This window comes from Hemitrygon akajei, chromosome 20 (assembly GCF_048418815.1).
Source record: "Hemitrygon akajei chromosome 20, sHemAka1.3, whole genome shotgun sequence".
NCBI lineage: Eukaryota > Metazoa > Chordata > Chondrichthyes > Myliobatiformes > Dasyatidae > Hemitrygon > Hemitrygon akajei.
The window spans coordinates 3,899,428-3,926,686 of NC_133143.1; the positions used below are offsets into that span (position 1 = coordinate 3,899,428).

The following is a 27,259-nucleotide window of genomic DNA, read 5'->3' on the forward strand; positions in this document are numbered from 1 at the left end:
AAATCTAAAGTCCGCAGGGAAACATTAAATTTAGATCATCTATTTAACAAAATCGCACCAAGTCCAGGGAGAGACTAACTAGAACCCTTAGAATCTCAGTAGTTAATGTCTGAGTTATTCAAGTAGAGTCTGAGTTCGCAAAAAAAGCTTTAATTCAAGAAGTACTTATCAGCTATTTTAGAAAATCAAACTGGGTCCAAAGAAGTCAAGATGGCTGGAAGATTTCCAACAAGCAACTCGGCCTCCTTCACCGATTTAAACCACTTATATTCTCCAGTAGTAAGCGTAATTCGAAGATCAGCAGGGTTACGAAGAGAAGGTTTGAATCTACGATTAAAGAGCTCTTTCATTACGCCTTTGAACTCAGCAAGCATCTTCAGAACCTGGCGGGGCATAATCTTCCACGATACGAATGGTATTATTTTGGAAGGTCAGAGTACCTCTTCGGCGTGCCTCCATAATCAAACGGTTATCGATGGAAACACAGGATAATTGGCCGTGGTCTAGAACCCAAAATAGCACGAGGGACATAAATCCTGTGAGCCCTTTCTAGCTCAGGTGGAGTTGTGAGAAATTCTTTCCCGAAAATCTCACAGAAAAGAAGAGAAAAATTCAACAGAAGAGCCCTTTTCGGTGGCCTCCGGCAAACTGAGAATTTGCAGATTGCAGAGCCTGCTCCGATTTTTGAGATCCGCCATTTTGGAAGTAAGTTTACTGTTTTTCTCCGTTAGGTTGGAGCAGAGAGTTTCTAGATGTTGAACATGGCGTTCTAAACCTTCAGAGGTTAGGTTGATGCAAGATAGATGTTCAGCATGGTCATCCACTCTGGCGTTAATCTGATCCAATTTTGACTCCAGCTGACTGATAGAAGCTCTAAATTCAGTCTTGATATCCGTTAGAGTATCTTGTCGATGCTGTTCCAGGATAGAGAGAATCTCGGCCAACAGAGCCGTGGGAGTTTCTTTTTTCCCCGAGTTTAGTACTTTTTGTAGCCATTATAAGATAGACGTATTCGCAGGCAGATAAAAGAAAGCAAATAAAATAACGAACTAAGGTTTAATAAGGGAGGCACATAGTGCGAAGATAAGAAGTATAACGGAGCAAAAGTTTGAAGCGACTAAATAATCGCCATCTTACCGGAAGTCCAGAAAGAAATTAAGAGGGCGAAACAGAGTCATGAGATTGCTCCAGCAGGTAAGATGAAGGGGAATCTAAATGGCTTCTTCAGATTAAGAGCAAAAGGATTGCAAGGGATAAAATTGGTCCTCTGGAATATCAGAATGGTAATCTATGTGTGGGGCTGAAAGTGATGGATAAGATCTTAAATGAATGTTTTTGTATCTGTATTTACTCGGGAGAGGGACACAGAATCTATAGAAGTGAGGCCAAGCAACACTGAGGTCATGGACCCTATACAGATTACAGAGGAGGTGTTTGCAGCTGAGGCAAACTTGGGTGGACAAATCCCCAGGGTCTGACAAGATGTTCCCTTGGAACCTGTAGGAGGCAAGTGCAGATATTGCACCTAGCAGAGATATTTAAATCGTCCTTAGTGCCAGGTGAAGTACCAGACGATTGGAGGATAGCTAATGTTGTTCTGCTGTTTAAGAAAGGTTCTAAAAATGAACCAGGAAATTATAGGCCAGTGAGCCTGACATTAATAGTGGGAAAGCTGTTGAAGTGGATAAGGTCCACGTGGACTTCAGCAAGGCATTTGGCAAGGTCCCGCATGGAAAGCTGGTCAAGAAGTTTCAGTACCTTGGCATTCAAGATGAAGTAATAAATTGGATAAGACATTGGCTTTGTGAGGGAAGCCAGAGAGTGGTAGCAGGTGGTTGCCTCTCTGATTGGAGGCCTGTGACTAGTGGAATGTTACAAGGGTTGTTGTTATCTATATCACTGACATGGGTGATAATGTGGTTAGCTCGATCAACCAGTTTGCGGATGACACCAAGACTGGGGCTGTAGTGGACAATGAGGAAGACTATCAAAGCTTGTAGCTGGATCTACACCAGCCAAAAAATGTCAGATGGAACTTGGACCATAAGATAGAAGAAAAGAATCAGGCTGCTTGGCCTTTGAGACGACTCTACTATTGCATCATGGCTGATCCATTTCCCTGTCAGCCCCAATCTCCTGCCGCCTTATAACTCTTCATTCCATTCCCTGACTAATCAAGAATCTGTCAACCTCTGCAGTAAATATATCTAATGAGTTGGCCTCTGCAGCCACCTGTGGTAACGAATTCCATAAAAATTCCTCTCATTTTCTAAGTGGACATCCTTCTACTCGGAGGCTGTGCCCTCTGGTACTAACTCCCCACCATAGGAAACATCCTCTCCACATCCACAATATTGAGTCCTGTCAACATTCAGTAGGATTCAATAAGATCCCTCTCTTATTCTTCTGAGAAATATATTCAAGCCCGGAGCCAACCATCGGTGCTCTTATTAATTCTTTCATTCCCAGAATTATTCTTGTGAACTCTCTTCAATGTCAGCACATCCTTGCTTGGATAAGTGACCCAAAACTGTTCAATGTTCTCCAAGTGAGGCTTTACCAGTGCCTTATAAAGCCTCAGCGTTGCATCCTTGCTTTTACTGTATATTCTAGATCTCTCGAAATGTATGCTAACCTTGCATTTATCTTCCTCAACACCAACTCGACCTGCAACCTAATCTTTAGCGAATCCTGTACGATAACACCCAAGACACTTTGCATCTCAGATTTTGAGTTTTCTCCTAGTTTAGAAAGTACTCTACATTTTTTTTATTCCTTCTACCAAAGTGCATAACCATACACTTCCTGACATTGTATTCCATCTGACACTTCTTTGCCCATTCTCGTAACTTGTATAAGCTATTCTTTAGCCTCCTTGCTTCCTCAAAACTACCTGCCCTTTCCTATCTTTATATTGTCTAAATTTGGCCACAAACCATCAATTCCATCATCCAAATCATTGACATAATGTAAAAAGATGCAGTCCTAACACAGATCCATCTGGAACACCACTCGTCACCAGCAGCCAACCAGAAAAGGCTCCCTTTATTTCCACTCTTTGCTCCTGCCAATCAGTCGATACTCTATCCATGCTGGTATCTTTCCTGTAATACCATGGGCTCTTATCAAGCAGCCTCATGTGTGGCACCTTGTCAAAGGCCTTCTGAAAACCCAAGTGCACATCATTCACCAAATCTCCTTTGTTTATCCTGCTTGTTATTTCTTCAAAGATGGCATTTAACACCATTATATTCCAGAAACTGGTGGGGGAACTGTCTTCACTGTCCCAATACTTCCCTCTGTAACGAGATCCTGGACTTCTTAACAGAAAGACCACAGTTAGTCCATGTGAGCAGCAACATCTCTAGTCCCATTACGCCGAGCAGAGGCGCTCACCAAGGTTGTGTGCTCAGCCCACTGCTGGTGCATGACTGTATCTAGGATTCAGCTCAAACCGTGTCATCAGGTTTGTGGATATGCAACAATGGAGAAGTAGAGTGCCTGGTGGACTGGTGTGAGAAGAACAGCCCAAGCCTGAATGTGGAGAAGACCAAGGAAATCACTGTGGACTTCAGCAGTGCATCCACTTGCTAAGGAGACTGAGGCAAGCGAAACTCTGCACCCCTACCCCCCCCCCCCCAAATCTTCTATCTTCTCTATCTAGGACATGTATCAGGAGCAGGGTCTATAGTATTATCAAGGATCCACCCCTCCATCCAGCATCCTCTTTGACTTTCTATCATCAGGCAGGAGATTCTGATGCATAAAAACAAGAACGGTCAGGATGGGAAACAGTTGCTTCCCTCAGGCCAGTGGGCTTCTGAACTCCCTGCCACATTGCATTTGAAGTGCCCCCGGTTAATCTGTTCTGTACTTTACAATATTTAATTTATGCACTTTATTTATGCGTAATTAATTTTTAAATTTCATCCTTAATTGCCTGTTATTGTATGTTATGTGTGTGTTGTGTACTACTATGCTTTACATGGCAAACACAAGGAAATCTGCAGATGTTGGAAATTCAAGCAACACACACAAAATGCTGGTGGAGTTCAGTAGGCCAGGCAGCATCTATAGGGAGAAGCGGTGTCGACGTTTCGGTTCCCACACCCCGCACTTCCTGTTTCTACCTCCTACCCAAGATCCACAAACCTGTCTGTCCAGGTAGACCTATTGTCTCAGCTTGCTCTTGCCCCACTGAACTCATTTCTGCATACCTTGACACTGTTTTATCCCTCCTTGTTCAATCCCTTCCCACCTATGTTCGTGACACTTCTCACGCTTTGAATTTTTTCAATGATTTTAAGTTCCCTGGCCCCCACCGTCTTATTTTCACCATGGACGTCCAGTCCCTATATACCTCCATCCCCCACCCGGACGGTCTCAAAGCTCTTCGCTTCTTTTTGGATTCCAGACCTAACCAATTACTCTCTACCATCACTTTCCTCCATTTGGCAGATTTAGTTCTTACTCTCAATAATTTCTCCTTTGGCTCCTCCCACTTCCTCCAAACCAAAGGTGTAGCCATGGGCACCCGCATGTGTCCCAGTTATGCCTGCCTTTTTGTTGGCTTTGTGGAACAGTCCATGTTCCAAGTCTATACGGGTATCTGTCCCCCTCTTTTCCTTCACTACATCGACGACTGCATTGGCGTTGCCTCCTGCATGCATGATGAGCTCGTCGACTTCATTAACTTTGCCTCCAACTTTCACCCTGCCATCAAATTTACCTGGTCCATTTCCGACACCTCCCTCCCCTTTCTAGATTTTTCTGTCTCCATCTCTGGGGACGGCTTATCTACTGATATCTACTATAAGCCTACAGACTCTCACAGCTACCTGGACTATTCCTCTTCCCACCCTGCCTCTTGCAAAAATGCTATCCCCTTCTCACAATTCCTCCGTCTCTGCCGCATCTGCTCTCAGGATGAGGCTTTTCATTCCAGGATGAAGGAGATGTCTTCCTTTTTTAAACAAAGGGGCTTCCCTTCTTCCACCATCAACTCTGCTCTCAAACGCATCTCTCCCATTTCCCGCACATCTGCCCTCACCCCATCCGCCCACTTGGGATAGAGTTCCCCTTGTCCTCGCCTCCCACCCCACCAGCCTCCAGGTCCAACGTATAATTCTCTGTAACTTCCGCCACCTCCAACGGGATCCCACTACCAAGCACATCTTTCCCTCCCCCCTCCTTTCTGCTTTCTGCAGGGATTGCTCCCTTGTCCATTCATCCCCCCCCACATCCCTTCCCACCGATCTCCCTCCTGGCATTTATCCTTGTAAACGGAACAAGTGCTACACCTGCCCTTACACTTCCTCCCTCACCACCATTCAGGGCCCCAGACTGTCCTTCCAAGTGAGGCGACACTTCACCTGTGAGTCGGCTGGTGTGGTATACTGCGTCCGGTGCTCCCAGTGTGGTCTTTTATATATTGGTGAGATCCGACGCAGACTGGGAGACCGTTTCGCTGAACACCTACGCTCTGTCCGCCAGAGAAAGCAGGATCTCCCAGTGGCCACACATTCTAATTCCACATCCCATTCCTATTCTGATATGTCTATCCATAGCCTCCTCTACTGTCTAGATGAAGCCACACTCAGGTTGGAGGAACAACACCTTATATACCGGCTGGGTAGCCTCCAACCTGATGGCCTGAACATTGACTTCTCTAACTGCTGTTAATGCCCCTCCTCCCCTTCTTACCCCATCCCTGACATATTTAGTTGTTTGTTTTTTTTCTCTCACTCTGCCCATCACCCTGCCTGTTCTCCATCTCCCTCTGGTGCTCCCCCCTCCCCCTTTCTTTCTCCTGAGGCCTCCCGTCCCATGATCCTTTCCCTTCTCTAGCTCTGTATCACTTTCGCCAATCTCCTTTCCAGCTCTTAGCTTCATCATTTCACATTTCCCCCTCCTCCCACTACTTTCAAATCTCTTACTATCTCTCCTTTCAGTTAGTCCTGACGAAGGGTCTCGGCCCGAAACGTCGACAGCGCTTCTCCCTATAGATGCTGCCTGACCTGCTGTGTACCACCTGCATTTTGTGTGTGTGGTATGCTTTACACTCCTGGTTCAGAGAAACATCGTCTCATCTGACGGTATACATGTATCTCGACATAATGACAATAAACTCGACGAAGTAATTTCAACAGATTTGTCAGGCAAGATTTAGGGTCGAGTGGGATTCTGGCTCAGCCATGATGGAATAGTGGAGCAGACATGATTCTTGGTCTTAAATGGTTTGGCATGTACTCAATGGGCTGTTCGACATGTTTCTGTGCTGTCGTTTTCTGTGATTCTGATCCTGCTGGCTGCGCACAGTATAAACAGCACGACTGCTTAATCTATCTATTCACCTGCCCTGTTCAGCTCTTGCCCTAATTTTAAGAAAAACACCAAACTCCAGGAAATAATCAGCTGGACAGAGAATTGTGAAACAATTGAATTGAATTGACTTTATTTCTTACATCCTTCACATACATGAGTAAGAATCATTATGATATGTCTGTCTAAATGTGCAATCATAGTAATTTATAATAACAGTCAATGTAACATAGAAATTCAATCAAGTCAGCATGAGTTCATCAGTCTGATGGCCTGGTGGAAGAAGCTGTCCAGGAGCCTGTTGGTCCTGGTTTTTGTGCTGTGGTACCATTTCCTGGATGGTAGCAGCTGGAATAGATTGTGATTGGGGTGACTCGGGTCCCCAATGATCCCACGGGCCCTTTTTTTTTTACACACACCTGTCTTTGTAAATTTACTGAATCATGGAAGTTCACAACTACAGACACGCTGGGCTGTCCACACCACTCTCTGCAGAGTCCTGCGATTAAGGGAGGTACAGTTCCCATACCGGGCAGTGATGCAGCCAGTCAGGATGCCCTCAGTTGTCCCTCTGTAGAAAATTCTTGGGATTTGGGGGTCCATACCAAACTTCCTCAACCGTCTGAGGTGAAAGAGACTCTGCTGTGCCTTTTTCACCACACAGCTGGTGTGTACAGACCACGTGAGATCCTTGGTGATGCGGATACCGAAGAATTTGAAGCTGTTTACCCACTCAACCCCAGATCCATTGATGTTAATAGGGGTTAGCCCGTCTCCATTCCTCCTGTAATCCACAACCAGCTCCTTTGTTTTTGCGACATTGGAGAGGTTGTTTTCTTGACACCACTGTGTCAGAGAGATGACTTCTTCCCTGTAAGCCACCTCATTACTGTTTGAGATTGGGTCAATCAATGTAGTGTTGTCGGCAAATGTAATTAGCAGATTAGAGCTGTGGGTAGCAACATAGTTCTGGGTATACTGCGAGTAATGGCGGGGACCTAGTACACAGTGCTGAGGGGCAGAGGTGAGGGAGCCCACTCTTGCCACCTGGCAGTGATCTGACGGGAAGTCCAGGATCCAGATGCACAAAGCAGGGTCAAGGCCGAGGTCTCTGAGCTTCTTGCTGAGCCTGGATGGAATTATGGTGTTGAATGCTGAACTGTCGTCCAAGAACAGCATTCTCAGATAAGCATCCTTCTTCTCCAGATGTGTAAGCACAGTATGTAGAGCAGTGGCTATTGTGTTGTCTGTGGATCGGTTGTTTCAGTGGGCAAATTGTAGGGGGTTCCCTTTGGGTGGTAGCAAGCTACAGAGGTGTTCCTTGACCAGCCTCTCAAAGAGTTTGCTTATTATTCAGGTGAGTGCTACAGGCTGCCAGTCGTTCAGGCATGGTACCTTGGTCTTTTTTGGTACATGGACAGTGGTGGACAATTTGAAATGGGAAGGCACTCTACACTGGGAGAGGGAGAGATTAAAATGGTGTTAGTTGTCAATAAAGAGTCATCAATTCTGCAGAAAGGGGTATTGTCATAATGGACCTGACCTGTACCAGCAGAGCTAAACCCCGATTTTGATTCTTCTCTTACTGCCCCTTGATCATGGTCACACTGCTGAACATCAGGCTATTATCTTCCAAACAATTATTGATCTTACTTCCTCTGGAGATCTTCTGTACCCTTCAGCTTCCTCATCCCCCAGCTTCTGTCCAATACCTGTAGGCTGCACTGTCCTCAGTGTATCCTGGAGAACCCGCTTCTTTCTACCTCTGACTTCATTGTATTTGTTCTGTTGACACTTTCCACATCAGTGCTTCTGGGATAGTTAAGGGAGAAGAAAACTGTTTGCCCATCGATCTTGGTAAGGGTTTTAATAGCATGTTCCATTTCCTTCAGTTTTGCTCTTGCTCCCTTTCCTCCTGTTAAAAGTATATTTATTATTAAGGTATGTATGTGTCTTCCCACAGACAGCCACGAAACAAGATAAAAACTGGGGATTTGTTCAAAGAAAACCATCAGACCCCACAGCGTGCCCAAAATAAAGCACATTCGGCAAAAGGAAACAACCCAAAAACTCTAATATAAAACACCAATCCACAGAAGTCTTCGAAAGAGTTCAGGCATGCTCATTTTCAGCTCAGTTCTAGTTCAATCTAGCACTGTGTCAATTGTTATCTGTGGCTGCTCTGATAAAAATCACACAAAATAACAACAAAAAGAAGCAACTAGAAACACATCACAATGTGAGCTACAGAGTCGAATCCACCACAGTGTCAATTAAACCTTGTCCAGGACCCAGGACTCCTTCAACAGGAGGGAGAGAGAATGAATGAATTTGAAAGCAGGGACCTTTCTCTGGGAGCAGTGAGCAAGACAGGAGAAGAGAGACTGTCACACGCAGACACCTTCCTCTGGGAGCTGCAAGCGAGAGGCTGGTAGATGGCACTGAACATTCCCTAGCCTTCTACACTTACCTCAATTTCAGTCTTTCTCAGAGCTTTAATCAGCAAGAAATGGAGTCACGCCTGATTGCTCAATTGCCCTGAAAATGCATTGGCAAAAAGCTGATCACAGGCCCCAACAGTAGAGAACCACATTTAAAAGGAAAAGTAGTTTTATGAACTGCTTGGAGGATGTTGTCCTTGGTTGCATTGTTTACTGGCACCATTTTCTTCCATTCAGAATCATAAAGGGTTCTTGTTCTCTTCTTCCAACCCACCAACCTCCTCAAAGAACAACTCAACCCCTGTAATTTTTAGGCATAAGAAGACTGTAGATGCTGGAAATCTTGACCAACACATACAAAATGATGGAGGAACTCAGCACATCTGGCAGTGTCTATGGAGGGAAAGAAACAGTTGATGTTCTGGATGAGGCTGTTCATCAGCCTCCTGGCTTCTGTAATAGAAAGTAACCTATTCTGTTAAGTCTGGTTCAAATTTTGTAGATTTGAGGTCTCATTCTTATAAACTCCAATGTATATGTCATGAACCAGTAAAGTAATATTTCATGGCACTTTCAGATAAGTCCAAAAATCCAGTTGCCTTTGCTCCTGTATTCAATGCATCTTACAATCTGATTTGCTTTCCTGCTAGCTTTTCTTGAACTGTTGTGTTCAGTGACTGGTGTGTTAAGACTCTTGGATTTCATTGCAGTTCTCCTTTTCTCAATCTATTCCAATTTCAAGAACCTGTTTTTGGATTTTAGAACTGTACTTATTCACATTAAACAACATCTGCCATGTACTTGCCCAATTTGTCTAAATAACATTTACTGTTAGTCTTTTTCCATCCACCTCACAGCTCTTAGTTCTCCCCAGCATTGAATGGTGTTAAAATTTAGAAGTGCTGTATTTAAGTTAATCTAATCCAAGTCATGGATATTTATTTTGATAGCTGGGGCCACAGGTGCAAATCCATACTGCATCCCACTGCCAAATTTCTCAACTCAAGCCAGTATAATCACTCACAATCTTATGTGATTTTGATTATGCACAATAATCTCTTGTGGAACTTTTTGAAGAAAGATTATTGACCCTAAATGTTTTTTTCTCTCTACAGAAACTAGTTGACCTGCTAGGTACCTTCAGCATGCTTTGTTTTTTTTTGGATTATAGCTTTTGCATTTTGTTTTACAACTTTTTTTTGCAGAAATATTTTGGAGGTACTCTTCCTTGTCTATTAGTTTATAAATTTAACAAGTATGCTGAAAAATACTGAGTCCACACTGCTTTGAACTTGTAAAATGTGAAGGATTGTTTTCCTGGTGAGACAATTCCTAGCGGGAATGTGAGTTACTTGTCCTTAAGCCTGCTCTGCCATTTAACAAGCTCATTGCTGATCTGATTATGAACTTGGCTCAGCATTGTCTCTTGTGCTCATCCCTTTCTTATTAAGTACAGTATCTAACTAAATGTCCTTTCAAAAAAAAACAGACTCTGTTTTGAAGAGTTCAAGAGTCATGCAACCCTCAGGAGAAGTGCCCAATACTTGTCTTAAATGGAACATTTTTTTAAAACACTTGTTCTAGATTCTCCTGCAGGAGAAAACATTTCCATGGGTATTCCATTTAATGCGTTCTGTGTATTTTTGTCTGTCAAATCGTTCTTGGTCTTCTAATCTCCAGTCTAAAGATTTCAATCCTAGCTTGTTTAGTCGCTAATGTTCTCTTTGTAGCAATGGCTCTTTTTATATTAAGTACTTAATATAAAAACATCAGTAATTTATGAAGCCTAATGACTTTTAGCCTATTATAGCTAGTGAATTATAAAGTCCTGACTTAATACTGGAAAAGCAGCAACTAAATAAATCATAGTTTAAAAACAACTTGATGATGCTGGATAACCCTTTTGGTAGAATAAGTGTTGTGATGTTGAAATTAGTTGGTTTGCCTTTCTCTCAAGTGTAGTATTACAAGAAGATCCAAATAATCACAAACTTGATGTGAATTTTTCCTATTCATTTTGTAGGAATCAGTTTTTTCAACTGTTGGCCGAGGCATTATTGAGTCCTGTATGAATGGATACAATGGTACCATATTTGCATAGTAAGTGACATTGAATTCTTATTGTGGTATGTATGTAGGTAATGAAGCAGCTGATGCTGGTCACTCTGATCCAGGGACTTGGTTCGGTTCTAAACTCATGCTGCTTGTGTAGAGTTTGCATATTTTCCTTGTGACCACATGGGGTTCCTCTTCCACCTTAAATGTACTGGTACATCAATTGGTTTCTGCTCGTAATCCTACTGTCAATAACCTTTTGTGGCCTCTCCTGGTTCTAATTCCCCGCTTGATTGTTTTCTAGCTTTATCATTCTCAGGGACTCAATTTGATTTTTAGCTTTCTAAACTGCTTATACATCCTTTTTCTTCACTAAGTTCACCACCCCTCTCAAAATTCAAGTTCCCTTATCTTGCCATCATTTTCCTTCTTACTGGAACATACCTATCCTGTATGTGCAGTTGGTCTTTTAAACATCCTCTACATTTCAGATGTGGACTTGCTGTTTCCAATTAATTGTCCCCATTTTCTGTCTAATACACTCATAATTTGCTGTGCTCTAAGTTAATACATTCCTCTGAGGTCCAGAGTTTTCATTGGCCATTGTTTGTTTGACTAGGCTCATTTACCAAAACCAAGCCCAGTACAGTACATCTGCTTGTTACACTTTCTCTGTACTGATTTAATAAACCTTCCTTCCTGCTTCTCAATGTCCTATGACTATCGGCGGGGGGGGGGGGGGGGGGTTGTTTGTCATCTAGTCCTTTCAGAGTGATTGGGTCAGTCTAAGTTTTGAGTTCTACCCAGATAGAGCCCCCACCCCCACATGTCCTCTGAGTGCAGCTGTGATATTGTCTTGGATTAATAGCGTAGCTTCAACGTCCTCCCACCCCCTCCCCTCTTGCCTGCACTTATTCCCTCTCTGTTTTCCAAAACATCAAAAGCCTAGAATATCCCATGTACTGATTCATATGATTCAAGTTCATCACAGTTTTCCTTAATACTCCTAGCATTAAAATAAACACACTCGATCTGTCTGTTCCATTATGTCTATTACTTTGTTTCCGCCTGTTCTTCCTTACAGACTACTGAATGCAATATTCCTCTCAATACTGGCACTTTCTGACGTGGTGCTCTTGCTAAAATAGATTAGGCACTCCAACTAGCAGTGGAGGAAGTGCAGGCAGACAGTAAGGTCTCAGCAAGCTAGATTGTGAGGTCTAAAATTTAGTTTGTAAAATTGTTCAATAGTAATTTCACAGTGGGATAGAAGCTGTCATTGAGCCTTTATGCTTTTGGGTTTTGGCTTCTTTGCCTGATGGGGGGTGGGAGAAGCAAGCAGAATTCCAGGGTGGGTGGGTCTTTAATTATGTCCGCTACTTTATAAAGCAGCTAAGTGTAAACATGGCCTCTGGAGGGGGAATGGGCTTCTGTAATGTGCTAGGATGTGTTTACAGCTCTGTAGTTTCTTTCAATCATGGGCAGAGCAATTACCATACCAAGCTGTAGTCATTAGAGTGCATTATCTTTTTCTTGTGTACAGTGGCCATAGTTGTCTTCCTAAAGCAAGTTGGCACCTCAGATTGAAACAGGCAGAGGTTAAAATTGTCTACAAATATCCCCATCAGCTGATTGGCAGTATTTAAGAACATGGCCATCCGAGCCAGATGCTCTCCATGAGCTTGCTCTCTGGAAGACTAATGGTGATTTGGGTTCAGCAAGGTGCATGGAATGCATTAAGCTCATTGGGAAGGTTAGTGCTGTTGTGCCACAACTGATGGCTGGTGTGGGACTCTGTTCTGAACTGGTGTATCTGGATAGGTGCAACCTATCTCTTAAACCCTGCCCCTGCAATAGTTCTTCAGCTATGCATTCATTACTTTTATCTGCTGCCCTATAATCCAGGAATTGCTACCTTGAAGGTAGTACTATTTATCCTCTTTTATAACTACCAAGCTCACAGTGCAGGAGATTTTTTTACCTGTGTTGTTGGGGCCAGTGTGCTTCGTGGCCTTTGGCTGCTTACTCTTCCCCTTGAAAATGTTCTGCATCTCTTCTGAGACATTCCTGAGGGCAATACACCATCCTGTTCTCTCTGTTACAGCCACAGAATCTGCTCGTCTAACCCTCTATCAAGTCACTTATTACTGTTTCTCTGCCTGACTTTACTCTCTGGGTTGATGTTTTGACCCTGCTGAGCTGGCTGCTGCTGTGTCATAACAGGTTAGCAGTATTCAAAGGGCTCAAAAGTTCCATTTCATAACAGATGAATACATAATATACATAATTATATATTGTATATATAATAATGTATACAATATGCAACCTGAAATTCTTGTTCGCAGACATCCACAAAAACAGAAGAGTACCCCGAAGAATGAGTGACAGTAAAACCCCAAAGCCCCTACTCCCCCCACACACAAGCAGCAGCAAACCATCGACCCCCCTCCTTTCCCGCACTTAATCCCCGACAGGTGTCATACAATAACATGACAAAATCAGACTGGCTGATTTGGAGTGTTAAAGTCTGCCTCATGGCTTTTTTTGCCCCAAGTGGTCCAACTCGAATTGGCAACAAACTCTCCCCCGCGGACGACAAAAAAGTGTGATCAGTGTACGGAGCCCTCTGACAGCTGATCCGCTGTTCCCGATGTTCTGTTTTCTCCTGCGGTGCCTCAGTTGGCAGCTCATCCCCGGGGCCACAAAGCTTCAGAATCCCAAAGGCACGCTCATCTTCTTTACTGTGTCCTTGGGATAGTGAAAAATGGCTGGTTGGTGAATCCCAGAAGCAGGAACCAACATCATAAAGAACTGAAGTTTGAGTGTACCTGTAGGTCGGGGTCTTCAACAGGACCTCATCCACCTTGAAAAGCTAAAGAGAGACATAAAGGTAGAAATTAAGCTGCTTCTGCAGATGAACTCAAAGAAGTTGCTCTCTAGCACCATTGTAGCTCCACTATACTTGTTGCTGACAGGAATGGCCAGCATCCTGCAAATCCTGTACTCTTTCTGCACCCTCTACCTTTCCTGGTAGTTATTTAACTATCTATTGCATGCATCTTGGGTGTGACCACGTTAAACCTCTTGTTTGTGATCTTCGCAGCATGTCAGACAACCCTAAATGTACATCTCTAGTTCCAGTTTCTTAATGCAGCCGTTAGGAGCTGTAGCTGACTGCATTTCTTACTGCTGACCAAGGTCACCAAGAATATCCCACATCCTGCAGCTTGCCACTGTCATTCTGGCTGTGTCCATAGATCCCCTGTTGATCAGCTGATTGGGGTATTTGCAGATATTTTTAACCTGTCTTTTGTCGTCTTAAAGAAGACTATTTTTAGTAGTCATCTTTAAGAGGACTACTGGTAAAAAGTCATCCTGGTAACATGCCTTTATGACTAGCACTGGGTGGTTTTGATATAGGCCATCATGAAGTACCTCAATAGGCTGGTCAGGCATGCATTAACTCCACCCTTCTGCATTAACAGATCTTTAACGGATGCAGTCTCCATGGCCTTGTATTCATTTCTGGAGCATCTGGACAGTAAAGACATTTATTATAAGTCTACTGTTTATTAACTGCAGCTCTGTCTTCAATATTATAACTCCAAGCAAAGTCATTTGCGAACTCCTAAATTAGAGACTCAACCCTTCCCTTTTCAGCTGGATCCTTAACTTCCTAAAAGACCAGTGACGAGAGGTAGCAACTCCTCTGCCATGATCTTCAAGACTGGTGCCCCAACAAGGCTGTGTCTTCAGCTTCCTTCTCTGCTTCCTGTACACTCAACTGTATGGCCAGATTCTGCTCTAACTCCATCTACTAGTATGCAGCTGATACTTCTGTACTGGGGCCCATCTCAAATAATGCCAACCTAGAAACAGAAATCATAGGAAACCTACAGCACAATACAGGCCCTGCAGCCCAGAATGCTGTGACAAATGCATACTTAATTTAGAAATTACCTAGGGTTACCCATAGCCCTCTATTTTTCTAAGCTCCATCTACCTATCCAAAAGTCCCTTAAAAGACCCTATCGTATCCACCTCCACCATCGTCGCCGACAGCCCATTCCATGCACTCACCACTTTCTGTGTAAGTAAATAAATTTACCACGGAAATCTTCTCTGTACAGGTGTCCCCCCTTTACAAAGGTAGAGCGTTCCTATGAAACCTTTCTTAAGCTGAAATGCCGTAAAGTGAAGAGCCATTAATTTATATGGGAAAAATTTTCGTAAAAGCGAAAATCCTCTTTGTAACGTGAAAACAGGTTACTAATGTAGGTCTTTTGTAAAAGCAAAGTGGTGTAAAGCGAACATTCGTAAAGTGGGGGACACCTGTATCTACTTCCAAGCACCTTAAAACTGTGACCTCTTGAGCTAGCCATTTCAGCCCTGGGAAAAAGCCTCTGACTATCCACATGATCAATGCCTCTCATCATCTTATACACCTCTATCAGGTCACCTCTCATCCTCCGTAGCTCCAAGGAGAAAAGGCCAAGTTCACTCAACCTATTCTCATAAGGCATGCTCCCCAATCCAGACAACATCCTTGTTAATCTCCTCTGCATCCTTTCTATCATTTCCACATCCTTCCTGTCGTGAGGCGACCAGAACTGAGCATAGTACTCCAAGTGGGGTCTGACCAGGGTCCTATATAGCTGTAGCATTAGCTCTCGGCTCTTGAACTCAATCTCATGGTTGATGAAGGCCAATGCACTATATGCCTTAACCAGAGTCAAACTGCGCAGCAGCTTTGAGTGCCCTATGGACTCAGACCCTGAGATCCCTCTAATCCTCCACACTGCCAGGAGTCTTACCATTAATACCACATTCTGCCATCATATTTGACCTACCAAAATGAACTACCTCACACTTACCTGGGTTGAACTCCATCTGCCACTTCTTAGTCCAGTTGTGCATCCTATCAATGTCCTGCTGTAACCTCTGACAGCCCTCCACACTATCCACAACACCTCCAACCTTTGTGTCATCAGCAAACTTACTAACCCATCCCTCCACTTCCTCATCCAGGTCATTTATAAAAAATCACAAAGAGAAGGGGGCCTCCAAACAGATCCCCGAGGCACACCACTGGTCACAGACTTCCACGCAGAATATGACCTGTCTAAAACCACTCTTTGCCTTTTGTGTGCAAGTCAATTCTGGATCCACAAAGCAATGTCTCCTTGGATCCTGTCCCTCCTTACTTTCTCAATAAGCCTTGCATGGGGTACCTTATCAAATGCCTTGCTGAAATCCATATACACTACATCTATGGCTCTACCCTCATCAATGTGTTTAGTCACATCCTCAAAAAATTCAATCAGGCTCGTAAGGCACGACCTGCCTTTGACAAAGCCATGCTGACTACTCCTAATCATATTATACCCCTCCAAATGTTCATAAATCCTGCCTCTCAGGATCCTCTCCATCAACTTGCCAAACACTGAAGTAAGACTCACTGGTCTGTAATTTCCTGGGCTATCTCTACTCCCTTTCTTGAATAAGGGAACAACATCCACAACTCTCCAATCCTCTGGAACAAATTGGAGTACAGAAAAGGAGATGAGAGCCTAATGACACAATATTATGACAATAACCTTTTCATTAAAGTTGATCATTGACTTCAGGAAAAGGATGTGCTTTGCACATGCTCCTGTTTGCATAAATGGTGTTGAGGTTGAAAGGGCTGAAAGCTTCAACTCACCAATAGCCTGTTTTGATCCAACCATGTTGACGCCTGGGCCAAGGAAGCTCAGCAGAGCCCCTACTTTCTCAGAGGCCTAACATATTTAGCATGTCCACTTTGACCCTTACTGTTGGTGTGGCAACTGTGCTGTCTGACTGCAGAGAGTTGTGCACATAGTTTATCTCATTATGTTAACCAGCCATGGACTCTGACACTTCTAGCTGCCAGTATAATCGAAGGCCCTAGCCACTTCAGACGTTCTCTCTTCTGCTGTCTCCCATTGAGCAGAAGCTATAAAAGCCTGAAAGAATGTACCACCAGGTTCAAGGACAGCTTCTGCCCTGCTGTTATAAGACTACTAAATAATAAGATTGACTGTTGGCCTTGCAATCTACCATGTTAGGACTTTGTCTACCTGCATTGCACATTCTCTTTGATCTGTATAAATGATAGGCAAGCAAAGTTTTCACTGTACCTTGGTATATGTGGCAATAATAAACTAATTTGATTATTTATTCCGGCACTCTTAACAGGGAGGGTAATTCTAAGGAAAACTTGCCTGTCTCCTGAAACCAAAGCCAGCATTAAATCACCCAACATTTGGATAGCAATAGCCTAGGAGGAGTCAGCATGGCCTTGTTCATAAAGTCGTGCTTGGCAAATCCTTAAAAATTCTTTGGAGTAACCAAAAAGTAATCGAAGTATAGTATCAATTATAAAGCTCTTGGATATTTACATGAAGTTGAGAGCCTAGAGCGATATTGGCCAAATGCAAGAAAATGGGACTGGCTGGTTGGGCATGGACTTGATGGGCCTGTATCCATGTGGTATTGCTCTATAACACTAGTACTTGTACTCAACCACAACACTTGTGGCTCAAGTGTAGCTGTTCCATGAGAGTCTGCTTCCCTTTTGTACCTGGAGAAACAACTTTGAAAATGCTACTTGCTCCTACCCTCTGCTGGTACTAGAAACATGTCCTTACAAAAAAAAAAATCTCTGAATGTCAATGGTTCCTCTTCTCCCACAGGCACTGCTGTGCCCATTGAGTTCCTTCAGCAGAAAGCCCTTCCTCGTCTTTGCTCTACCTTAGCAACCTCCGGGTATTTTTTTTTTTGAATTCCTTTCTTTTCCTCTGACAGTTTCCTTTGACATCTCACAAAATGTAATTATGTTTATAATGGTAGTTAAAGTCTTGGATAAAAAATTAGATTGAATGTTATTTAAGTTGGTGATATTCACTGCTCTTCAGAAAGGTACCCAAATGGTTTTCTTTTAAGTATAAACATCATCAAAATTCACTCATTTATTCCCCTATAGCTGTCTGATTTTTGCAAAGAAACTTACTAACACTGTTTCTCTTTCTTAGTGGACAAACTGGTTCAGGGAAGACATTTACAATGTTGGGTATGTACACACATTTTAAACACTTGAAAACTATGCTTTTGCAATGTTTCTGGTATAGAAGTTTCTGTCGTAGTTGGGAAGGTAAATGTGGGAGATGTATTGCAAAGTTGATAAAGGAAACGATCTGTGCTTTACTTGGTGGATGTATTCCGTTGAGCACTTCTACACGGATAGAACTTAGAAACAAGAAACGAATGATCAGTTTGCTTCATTTCTATTAAAGATTCACCAGCAGATGGCAGACGTTTGAGAAGCATATATGTAGACAAAGAACAAAGGTGTAAAAGCAACAAGGTTCCTGTGGGGGATTTTAACTTTCCCATTATTGACTGGGGAATGTGTCGTGAAGAGTTTGGATTCAGTGGAATTTCTGAAGTTAGTAATAGGAAGATGTATGATGAGGTCTGAAATTGAGAGAAGTCCGATTTCAAAAACCTGAAGTCAGACCCGGCAAAGGAGCTTGTGGGTAATATTTCCAATAAGTGGAAGCCTTTTGAAAGGAAATGGTGACAACTCGGGCAAATGTGTTCCTGTGAGGATGAAATACAAGCATGGTAAGATTAGGAACCCAATGGAGTTGATGATGGAATAAGGGAAGCATGTAATTGAAAACAGCAAAGTGCAGTCAGCAATATGGGGAGAGTAGGAAAATAAACAGAAAATTAGAAGGGCAAAAAGGGAACATGAAATATCATCCAGTCAAGATTGTGGTAAATCCCAAGGCTTTCTATAAATACACTCGGTAGCTACTTTAAAAACAGGAGACTAAAGTTTTTTCAGTTATATAAAAAATAAAAAGGAGGTGAGAGTTGATATTGGACCACTGGAAAATGATGCTGCTGAGGTAGAAATGGGGGACAAAGAATCGGCAGATGAACTTAATGAGTACTTTGTGCCTGTCACTGCGAAAGACAATAGCTATGTGCCAGACGTTCGTGAGTGTCGGGGAACAGGATGAGTACCATTACTATTACAAAGGAAAAAGTGCCAGGCAAACTCAAAGGTCTTCAGGTGGATAAGTCACCTGGACCAGATGGACTACACCCCAGAGTCCTGAGAGAGGTTGCTGAAGAGATAGTGGATGCATTGGTCATTATCTCAAGAATCACTTGATTCTGGCATGATCCCAGAGGACTGAAGATTGTATATGTTACTCCACTCTTTAAGAAAGGAGGAAGACAAAAGAGAGGAAATTATAGGCCTAATCTCTGGTTGGGAAAGTGTTCCATTTTGGGGTACTTGGAGACTAATTTTAAAATAAGCGAGTCAGCATGGTTTTTGTACACAGAAATCTTGCCTGACAAATCTGTTTGAATTCTTCAAGGAAGTAACAATCAGGGTGGGCAAAGGAGAGGCAATGGATCTCACTCAGATTTTCAGAAGGTATTTGATAAGGTGCCTCACATGAGGCTGTTTAACAAGATAAAATCCAATGATGCTATTGGAAATATACTGGCATGGATAGAGAAATGGCTGGAAGGGTGCAGTGGGTGGGAATAAAGGGGGCCTTTTCTGGCTGGCTCCAGTGACTAGTGGTGTTCCTCAGCCAGTATTGAGACTGCTACTTTCACATTGTTTGTTAATGATTTAGATAAGGGAATTGATGGCTTAGTGGCAAAGTTTGCAGATGATAAAAAGCTAAGTGCAGTGGTAGGTAGTGCTGAGGAAGCAATGTGATTGCAGCAGGACTCGGACTAACTGGAAGAATGAGCAAAAAAGGTGGCAGATGGAATACAGCTTTGGAAATGTGATAATGGATTTTGGTAAAAGGAACAATAATGCAGATGAGTATCTAAATGGAGAGAGAGAGTACACTCATCAGAGGTGCAAAGGGAGTTAGGAGTCCTTGTGCAAGACTCCCAGAAGTTTAATTTACAGGTTGAGTCTGTGGTAAAGAAGGCAAATGAAATGTTGGCATTTATTTCAAGGGGAATAGAATATAAAAACAAGGAGATAATGCTGAGGCTTTATACGACATTAATTGGAGTATTGTCAATTGTTTTGGACTTCAAAACAATCCAAAATTGACTATCAGAAAGGATATATTGTCATTGGAGAGAGTCCAGAGGAGGTTCACAAGGATGATTCTAGGAATGAAGGGGTTAACATATGAGGAGCATTTGGCTTTGGACATGTACTCACTGGAATTTAGAAGAATGCTTGAGCATCTCATTGAAACCTATGGAATATTGAAAGGACTAGATGAGGTGGATGTGGCGAGGATGTTCCTTGTGGTGGAGGTATCCAGAGTTAGAGGACACAGCCTCAAAACTGAAAGGTGACCTTTGGGGATGTCACGTGATGACGTAGGATCGAGATGTGGAAATCCAGCTCTCCCGTTTTTTAAAAAAAAACAACAAAAAACTGGTGAAGTAATGTTTAAGTGAAGAAAAGTTAGTAAATACTTTCTTAAAAACTACTTATAAACTACTCAGGATTGTCTTTAGTCATGTCTTATAAACAGAAACAGAAGAAAACTACTACTTTGAAGACAGCATGAGTTTAAAAAGAAACAAGGCCAACCGTTATGGCGGAGCCTCGAACTCAGGTTGGACCTCTTCATGGCGAGGTGCGTTTTGCATCCGGCGATGCAGAGCGGGAAACTGCGGCAATATCAACAGTTTCTAAAAAGGAGCAACATGCAAGAAATGGGCATGCACAAACAGGAGCAAATTAAACTACAATTCCCAGCTACGATTGAAAGCGAAAGTGAATCGGAAGCGGAGTCGGATTCTCTGGACAATACAGATGAAGATAAGCAGGGAAAAAAGAACAGCAGGTAGAGGTTGGAAGTGGAAGATTTCCTGAAGATATAAGAAAAGCCTTGGTGCAAATAATGCATGAATTAAAAGAATTGAAAACATTAAAAGTAATAAAAATGGATATTAAAAATATGAAAATTATGTTTGAAAGTTGTGAAAAAACAGGAGAGAACGGATAAGAAAGTTTAAAAAGTTGGAAGAAATAACGGGAGACACCATGGACAGAGTGAACAAAATGGAAGATAATATCCTTGCCTGGATATCAGAAAAAAAACGGTTGTTGGAAAAAGTGGACGAGCTTGAAAATTTTAGCAGACAATAATATTAAGATTGTTGGTCTTAAAGAAGGTACAGAGGGAGAAGATTCAATAAAATTTTTTCAAAAATGGATCCTGGAAAATTTGGAAATGGAAGAGGGAAATCAGTTAATTGAAATCTAAAGGGCTCATTGAGCCTTAAGACCAAAATCAATACAAGATCAAAACCTGCGACCAACCTTGATAAAATTCTTAAGATACCAAGATAAAGAAAGGATCCTGAAGGCAGCTGCCCAATGTGCCAGAAAGAGAAACGGGCCATTGAAGATAGAAGGGAAAGCAGTTCTTTTCTATCCTAATATAAGTTATGACCTTTTGAAGAGAAAGAAGGAATTTAACCCAGTGAAAAAAGTCTTATGGGAAAAGGGTTATAAATTTACACTGCGCCACCCGGCAGCACTGGTAGTTTTTTTGGATGATGAAAAAAGATTTTTTTTTACTGATTATCGGAAAGCGGAGGAGTTCACACAAGAACTCCCAAATATTCGCTAGACACAGCTAAGAATCTATGGAAGCGAAATGGATTAAAGATGAAGACTGAGATAGTGAATGGAATTGATGGATATTTAAGGACGGAAGAATATATAAATATACTCTTAAATATGTGATGGAGGGGGAGAAAGGTAAAAATTTGAGGAATATTAATTGGGAGTAGTGGTATTATTTTTTTCTTACATATTTTTTCTGTTCGTTACGGGGGAGCTTCTGATCAATCGCTACGGGATTCACGTGTGTAATCATGGCGATTGCCATGACCCGTACAACGGAGGGGGGTAATCTGGTTTTTTTCATTCACAACATTAGTACGGGGGTATTTTGTTATCTTTTTCTTTATAATCTATTTTTCTTTTATCTTTCTTTCTTTGCCTGGATGATCGTGGGGGGGGGGGGTGACACATAGCAACATGGAGAATTTTAAAAAGATTCCCCAAGATACTACGAGAGTTGAAATATTATGTATTGTTATAGATTGAAGTAACCTTGTTTAAAAATGACTAATTTACTGAACTTTTTAAGTTTTAATGTTAATGGGCTTAATGGAAAAGAAAAAGAATTTTAACATACATTAAGAAAATGAAAATAGTTACAGCTTTTTTTACAAGAAACACATTTAACAGAGATAGAACATCAGAAATTAAAGAGAGATTGGGTTGGAAATGTTATTGCAGCTTCATTTAATTCAAAGGCGAGGGTAGTTGCAATTTTGGTTAACAAAACTTTACCAATTAAAATACAAAATGTATAAATTGATTCTGCGGGGAGATATGTGATTATACATTGTCAAATCTTTTCAGAATTATGGACTCATGAATATTTATGCACCAAATGAAAATGATGTAAAATTTATACAAGAAGCCTTTTTGAACTTGGCTGACGCACATGATAAAATACTAATAGGTGGAGACTTTAATTTTTGTCTAGACCCAGTTTTAGACAGGTCAACAAAGGTTGTTACAAAATCAAAAGTAGTAAAATTAACTTTATCATTGATGAAAGATTTAAATTTGATTGATATATGGAGAAGAATTAACCCAAGAGAAATAGATTATTCATTTTATTCAAATAGACATAAAACTTATTTAAGGATAGATTTTTTTCCTATTATCAATGAATATTCAAGATAGAGTGAAAAATATGGAATATAAAGCAAGAATATTGTCAGATCATTCCCCCTTGATAATGACAATGATAATGATGGATAAGGAGGAACAGATTTACAGATGAAGATTTAATTCAATATTATTAAAACATCAAGATTTTTTGTGATTTTATGAAAAAACAGATTCAATTTTTTTAGATACAAATTCACATTCAGTTGATGATAAGTTTGTATTATGGGAAGCGATGAAGGCATATTTGAGGCGCCAGACAATAAGTTATACTTCTAAAATTAAGAAGGAATATATGGTAGAAATAGATCAATTGGCAAGAGATTACAAAATTAGAAAAAGAATCTCAAAGATATATGACAGAAGAAAAATGAAGACAACTTGTTAATAAGAAGCTAGAATGTAATACACTTCAGACATACTGAACAGAAAAAGCAATTATGAGAACTAAACAGAGATATTACGAACTAGGTGAAAGATCACACAAGATTCTTACTTGGCAGTTAAAAACAGATCAGGCTTCCAAAATGATAAATGCAATTAGAACAAGTGTAAATAAAATTACTTATAGACCTTTAGAAATTAATGAAACTTTTAAAAGTTTTTATTCTAAATTATATCAATCAGAATCACAAAATGATATTGTTGAGATAGAAAGGTTTCTATCACAAATAACTCTCCCAAAATTGAATTCGGAAGAACAGAAGGGATTAGATATGCCTTTTACATTAAAAGAGGACGAAGAAGCTTTAGGATTACTTCAGAGTAATAAATCTCCAGGAGAAGATGGTTTTCCACTTGAATTTTATAAAAAGTTTAAAGATTTATTAATTTCTCCCTTTATGGAGTTAATACATCAGGCGGAAAGAACACAAACTTTCAGAATCTTTTTCGACAGCGATTTTAATAGTATTGCCAAAAAAGAGAGATCTTTTAAAGCCAGCATCATGTAGGCCTATTTCTTTGTTGAACACGGACTATAAATTAATAGCAAAGATTTTATCTAATAGATTATTTAAATACTTACCAAAATTAATACATAAGGATCAAACTGGATTTATTTAAAAACAGACAATCGGCAGATAATGTAACTTGGTTACTTAGCATAATTCATCTGGCACAAAAGAGGGAGGAAATGAGTGTAGCAGTTGCTTTGGATGCAGAAAAAGCATTTGATAGATTGGAATGGGATTTTTTATTTAAGGTATTGGAAAAATATGGATTAGGAGTATCTTTTATAAATTGGATTAAAACCTTAAATACTAGTCCCAAAGCTAAAGTAATGACAAATGGCCAAATTTCAACATCATTTCAGTTAACAAGGTCAACTAGACAAGGTTGTCCATTATCACCTGCTTTATTTGTATTGGTGATAGAACCATTAGCTGAATTAATTAGAACTGACTCAGATATTATGGGTTTCAGAGTTAATCAGGAGGAATATAAGATTAACCTATTTGCTGATGATATTCTGATCTATCTAACAAACCCATTGTACTCGTTGCGTAAATTATCTTCTAGATTGGAAGAATATGGGAAAATATCAGGGTATAAAATAAATTGGGATAAAAGTGAAATTTTACCCCTTACTAAAGGAGATTATAATTAATGTCGACTAATAACTCAATTTAGATGGCCGATAAATGGTATAAAGTATTTTAGGTATAAGAGTTGACAACGATATAAAGAATTTATATAAATTAAATTATTTGCCATTATTAAAAAAAATTCGAGAAGATCTTGATAAATGGATGATGTTACCAATAACATTAGTAGGTAGAGTCAATGCTGTAAAAATGAATATATTCCCTAGATTACAATTTTTATTCCAAACACTACCAAGACAATTACCGCAGAAGTTTTTTCAAGAACTAAATAAATGCGTGAGGAAGTTCCTTTGGAAAGGTAAGATGTCAAGAATATCGTTGGAAAAATTGACATGGAAATTTGACCGAGGAGGGTTACAATTCCCAAACTTTAAGAATTATTATAAAGCAAATCAACTTAGATTTATTGCATCTTTTTTCAATGAAGATAAACCGGCATGGATTAGAATAGAATTAGATAAAATAGGAGAAAATATACCAGAAGATTTTATATATAAATGGGAATCTAAATGGATACGGGTAAAGAAAGAATCCCTTATATTAAAACATTTGATTGATCTATGGAATAAGATAAATGTTGATGATAAGATAAAGAAATCTTTATTAGCAAAGAGACCTCTAATTCAGAATAGACTTATTCCTTTTACAATGGATAACCAACTCTTATATAGCTGGTTTCAGAAAGGGATTAGATATATAGGAGATTGTTTTGAAGGAGGTATATTAATGTCATTTCATCAATTAAAGAATAAATATAAAATATCAAATAATACTCTTTTCAGTTATTTCCAATTAAGGGCTTATTTAAGAGAGAAACTGGGTCAAACAATGTTAATGCTGCAACCTAATGAAATAGAAACTTTAATTCAAAAAGGAAAAATTAAAAAATTTACTACTTGTATGTATAATTTGATTCAAAAACAGACAATTAAACAAGCAATTCATTAGTCAAGACAGAAATGGGAAACTGATTTGAATATTAAAATTGATGAAACAAGTTGGTCAAGACTATGCCTACTAATACAACAAATGTCTGACTTAGATTAGTAGAATACAATTTTTTTACATCAATTATATATTACACCACAAAAAATAAATAGGTTAAACCCAAATTTATCTGATCAATGTTTTCGATGTAATCAAGAAACTGGTACTTTCTTATATTCTACTTGGTCTTGTTTTAAAATTCAACCTTTTTGGACAAATTTAAGAGTTTTATTGGAACACAACTTCCACATAACCCAATATTATTTTTACTAGGTGATATTAAAGGGATAAAACCGAAACCTAAATTGAACAAATATCAGAAAGAATTCATAAAAATTGCATTGGCAGTAGCCAAAAAGGCTATTGCAGTTACTTGGAAATCAGATTCATGCTTAAGTATGGATCGTTGGAAGAATGAAAGTTTTAGCTGTATTCCACTTGAAAAAATTACGTACTTATAATTTAAGAGATAAATATGACATATTTCTGAAAATTTGGCGCCCTTATTTACAAAAGATAGGATTAAATATATAGGTGCTCCGAAGATAAAGTTATTGGTTATCTGGGGAAAGAAATAAATATATATATTAAAGTTATTTTGAATTCCATGGAGCATGTGGGGATCTTCCGATATCCAGGCAGTCTTTCTTTCTTTTTTTCTTTTTTTTCTTCTTTTTTATATAGGACATGTTAGGGGGAAAGGGTTAAGGGGAGGGGGAAGGGTTGATATTATTCACTATTTTCTATCTTACATATCCTATTTGAAAATTTAATAATTTTTTTTTAAAAAGTGACCTTATTAGAACAGCAATAAAAAGGAATTTTTTTAATCAAAGAGTGGTGTATCGGTGAAATGCTCAGCCATAGACTGCAGTGGAGGCCAAATCCATGGGTATATTCAAAGCTGGTTGATAGGTATCAAGGGATACGGTGAGAGGGCAGAATTTGCTGATGATACAGCCATTGTTGGTAGAATCTCAGGTGGTGACGAGAGGGTGTACAGGAGTGAGATATGTCAACTAGTGGAATGGTGCAGTAGCAGCAACCTGGCACTAAACGTCAGTAAGACGAAAGAGCTGATTGTGGACTTCAAGAAGGGTAAAACGAAGGAACACATACCAATCCTCATAGAGGTATCAAAAGTGGAGAGAGTGAGCAGTTTCAAGTTCCTGGGTGTCAAGATCTCTGAGGATCTAACCTGGTCCAACATATCGATGTAGTTATAAAGAAGACAAGACAGTGGCTATACTGTATTAGGAGTTTGAAGAGATTTGGCATGTCAACAAGTACACTCAAAAACTGCTATAGTTGTACTGTGGAGGACCCTACTGCACAGGACCGAAAGAAGCTGAGTAGGTTGTAAATCTAGTCAGCTCCATCTTGGGTACTAGCCTACAAAATACCCAGGACATCTTTAGGGAGTGGTGTCTCAGAAAGGCAACGTCCATTATTAAGGACCTCCAGCACCCAGGGCATGCCCTTTTCTCACTGTTACCATCAGGTAGGAAATACAGAAGCCTGAAGGCACACACTCAGTGATTCAGGAACAACTTCCCCTCTGCCATCCGATTCCTAAATGAACGTTGAAGCTTTGGACACTACCTCACTTTTTTTAATATCCAGTATTTCTGTTTTTGCACATTAAAAAAAATCTATTCAATATGCAAAATTGATTTGCTTGTTTGTTTTATGTTTTATTTTATTTATTACTTTTTATTCTATTATTTTTTCTCTCTCTGCTAGATTATGTATTACACTGAACTGCTGCTGCTAAGATGACAAATTTCACTTCACATGCCGGTGATAATAAACCTGATTCTGATTCTATATGGGATCCAGAATCAGCCATGATAAAATGGCGGAACAGAGTCGATGAGCTGAATGGCCTGATTCTCTTCCTTTGACCTATGGTCTTTAATAGGTACACATGTACACTTGGTTGATTAGATCTTTGCATAATCAGGCAATCATGTGGCAGCAATTGAATTGACTATTTCTTGCACCCTTCACATTAATGAATAAAATTTTTTTGTTATGCTTCCATCTGAATGTGCAATTTATAGTAA

The 27,259-nt window shown here is 40.3% G+C and overlaps 1 protein-coding gene across 1 annotated transcript in view; it reads left to right on the forward strand.

Annotated features, from left to right (window-relative positions):
- The window catches only part of kif15 (kinesin family member 15), a 176,819-nt gene that overhangs the window by 12,301 nt on the left and 137,259 nt on the right, over nucleotides 1-27,259 (forward strand). The window contains exons 4-5 of the mRNA XM_073072971.1: nucleotides 10,786-10,862; nucleotides 17,873-17,910. Coding sequence (XP_072929072.1) covers nucleotides 10,786-10,862; nucleotides 17,873-17,910 — 115 coding nt within the window. The remainder of the gene's footprint in view (nucleotides 1-10,785; nucleotides 10,863-17,872; nucleotides 17,911-27,259) is intronic.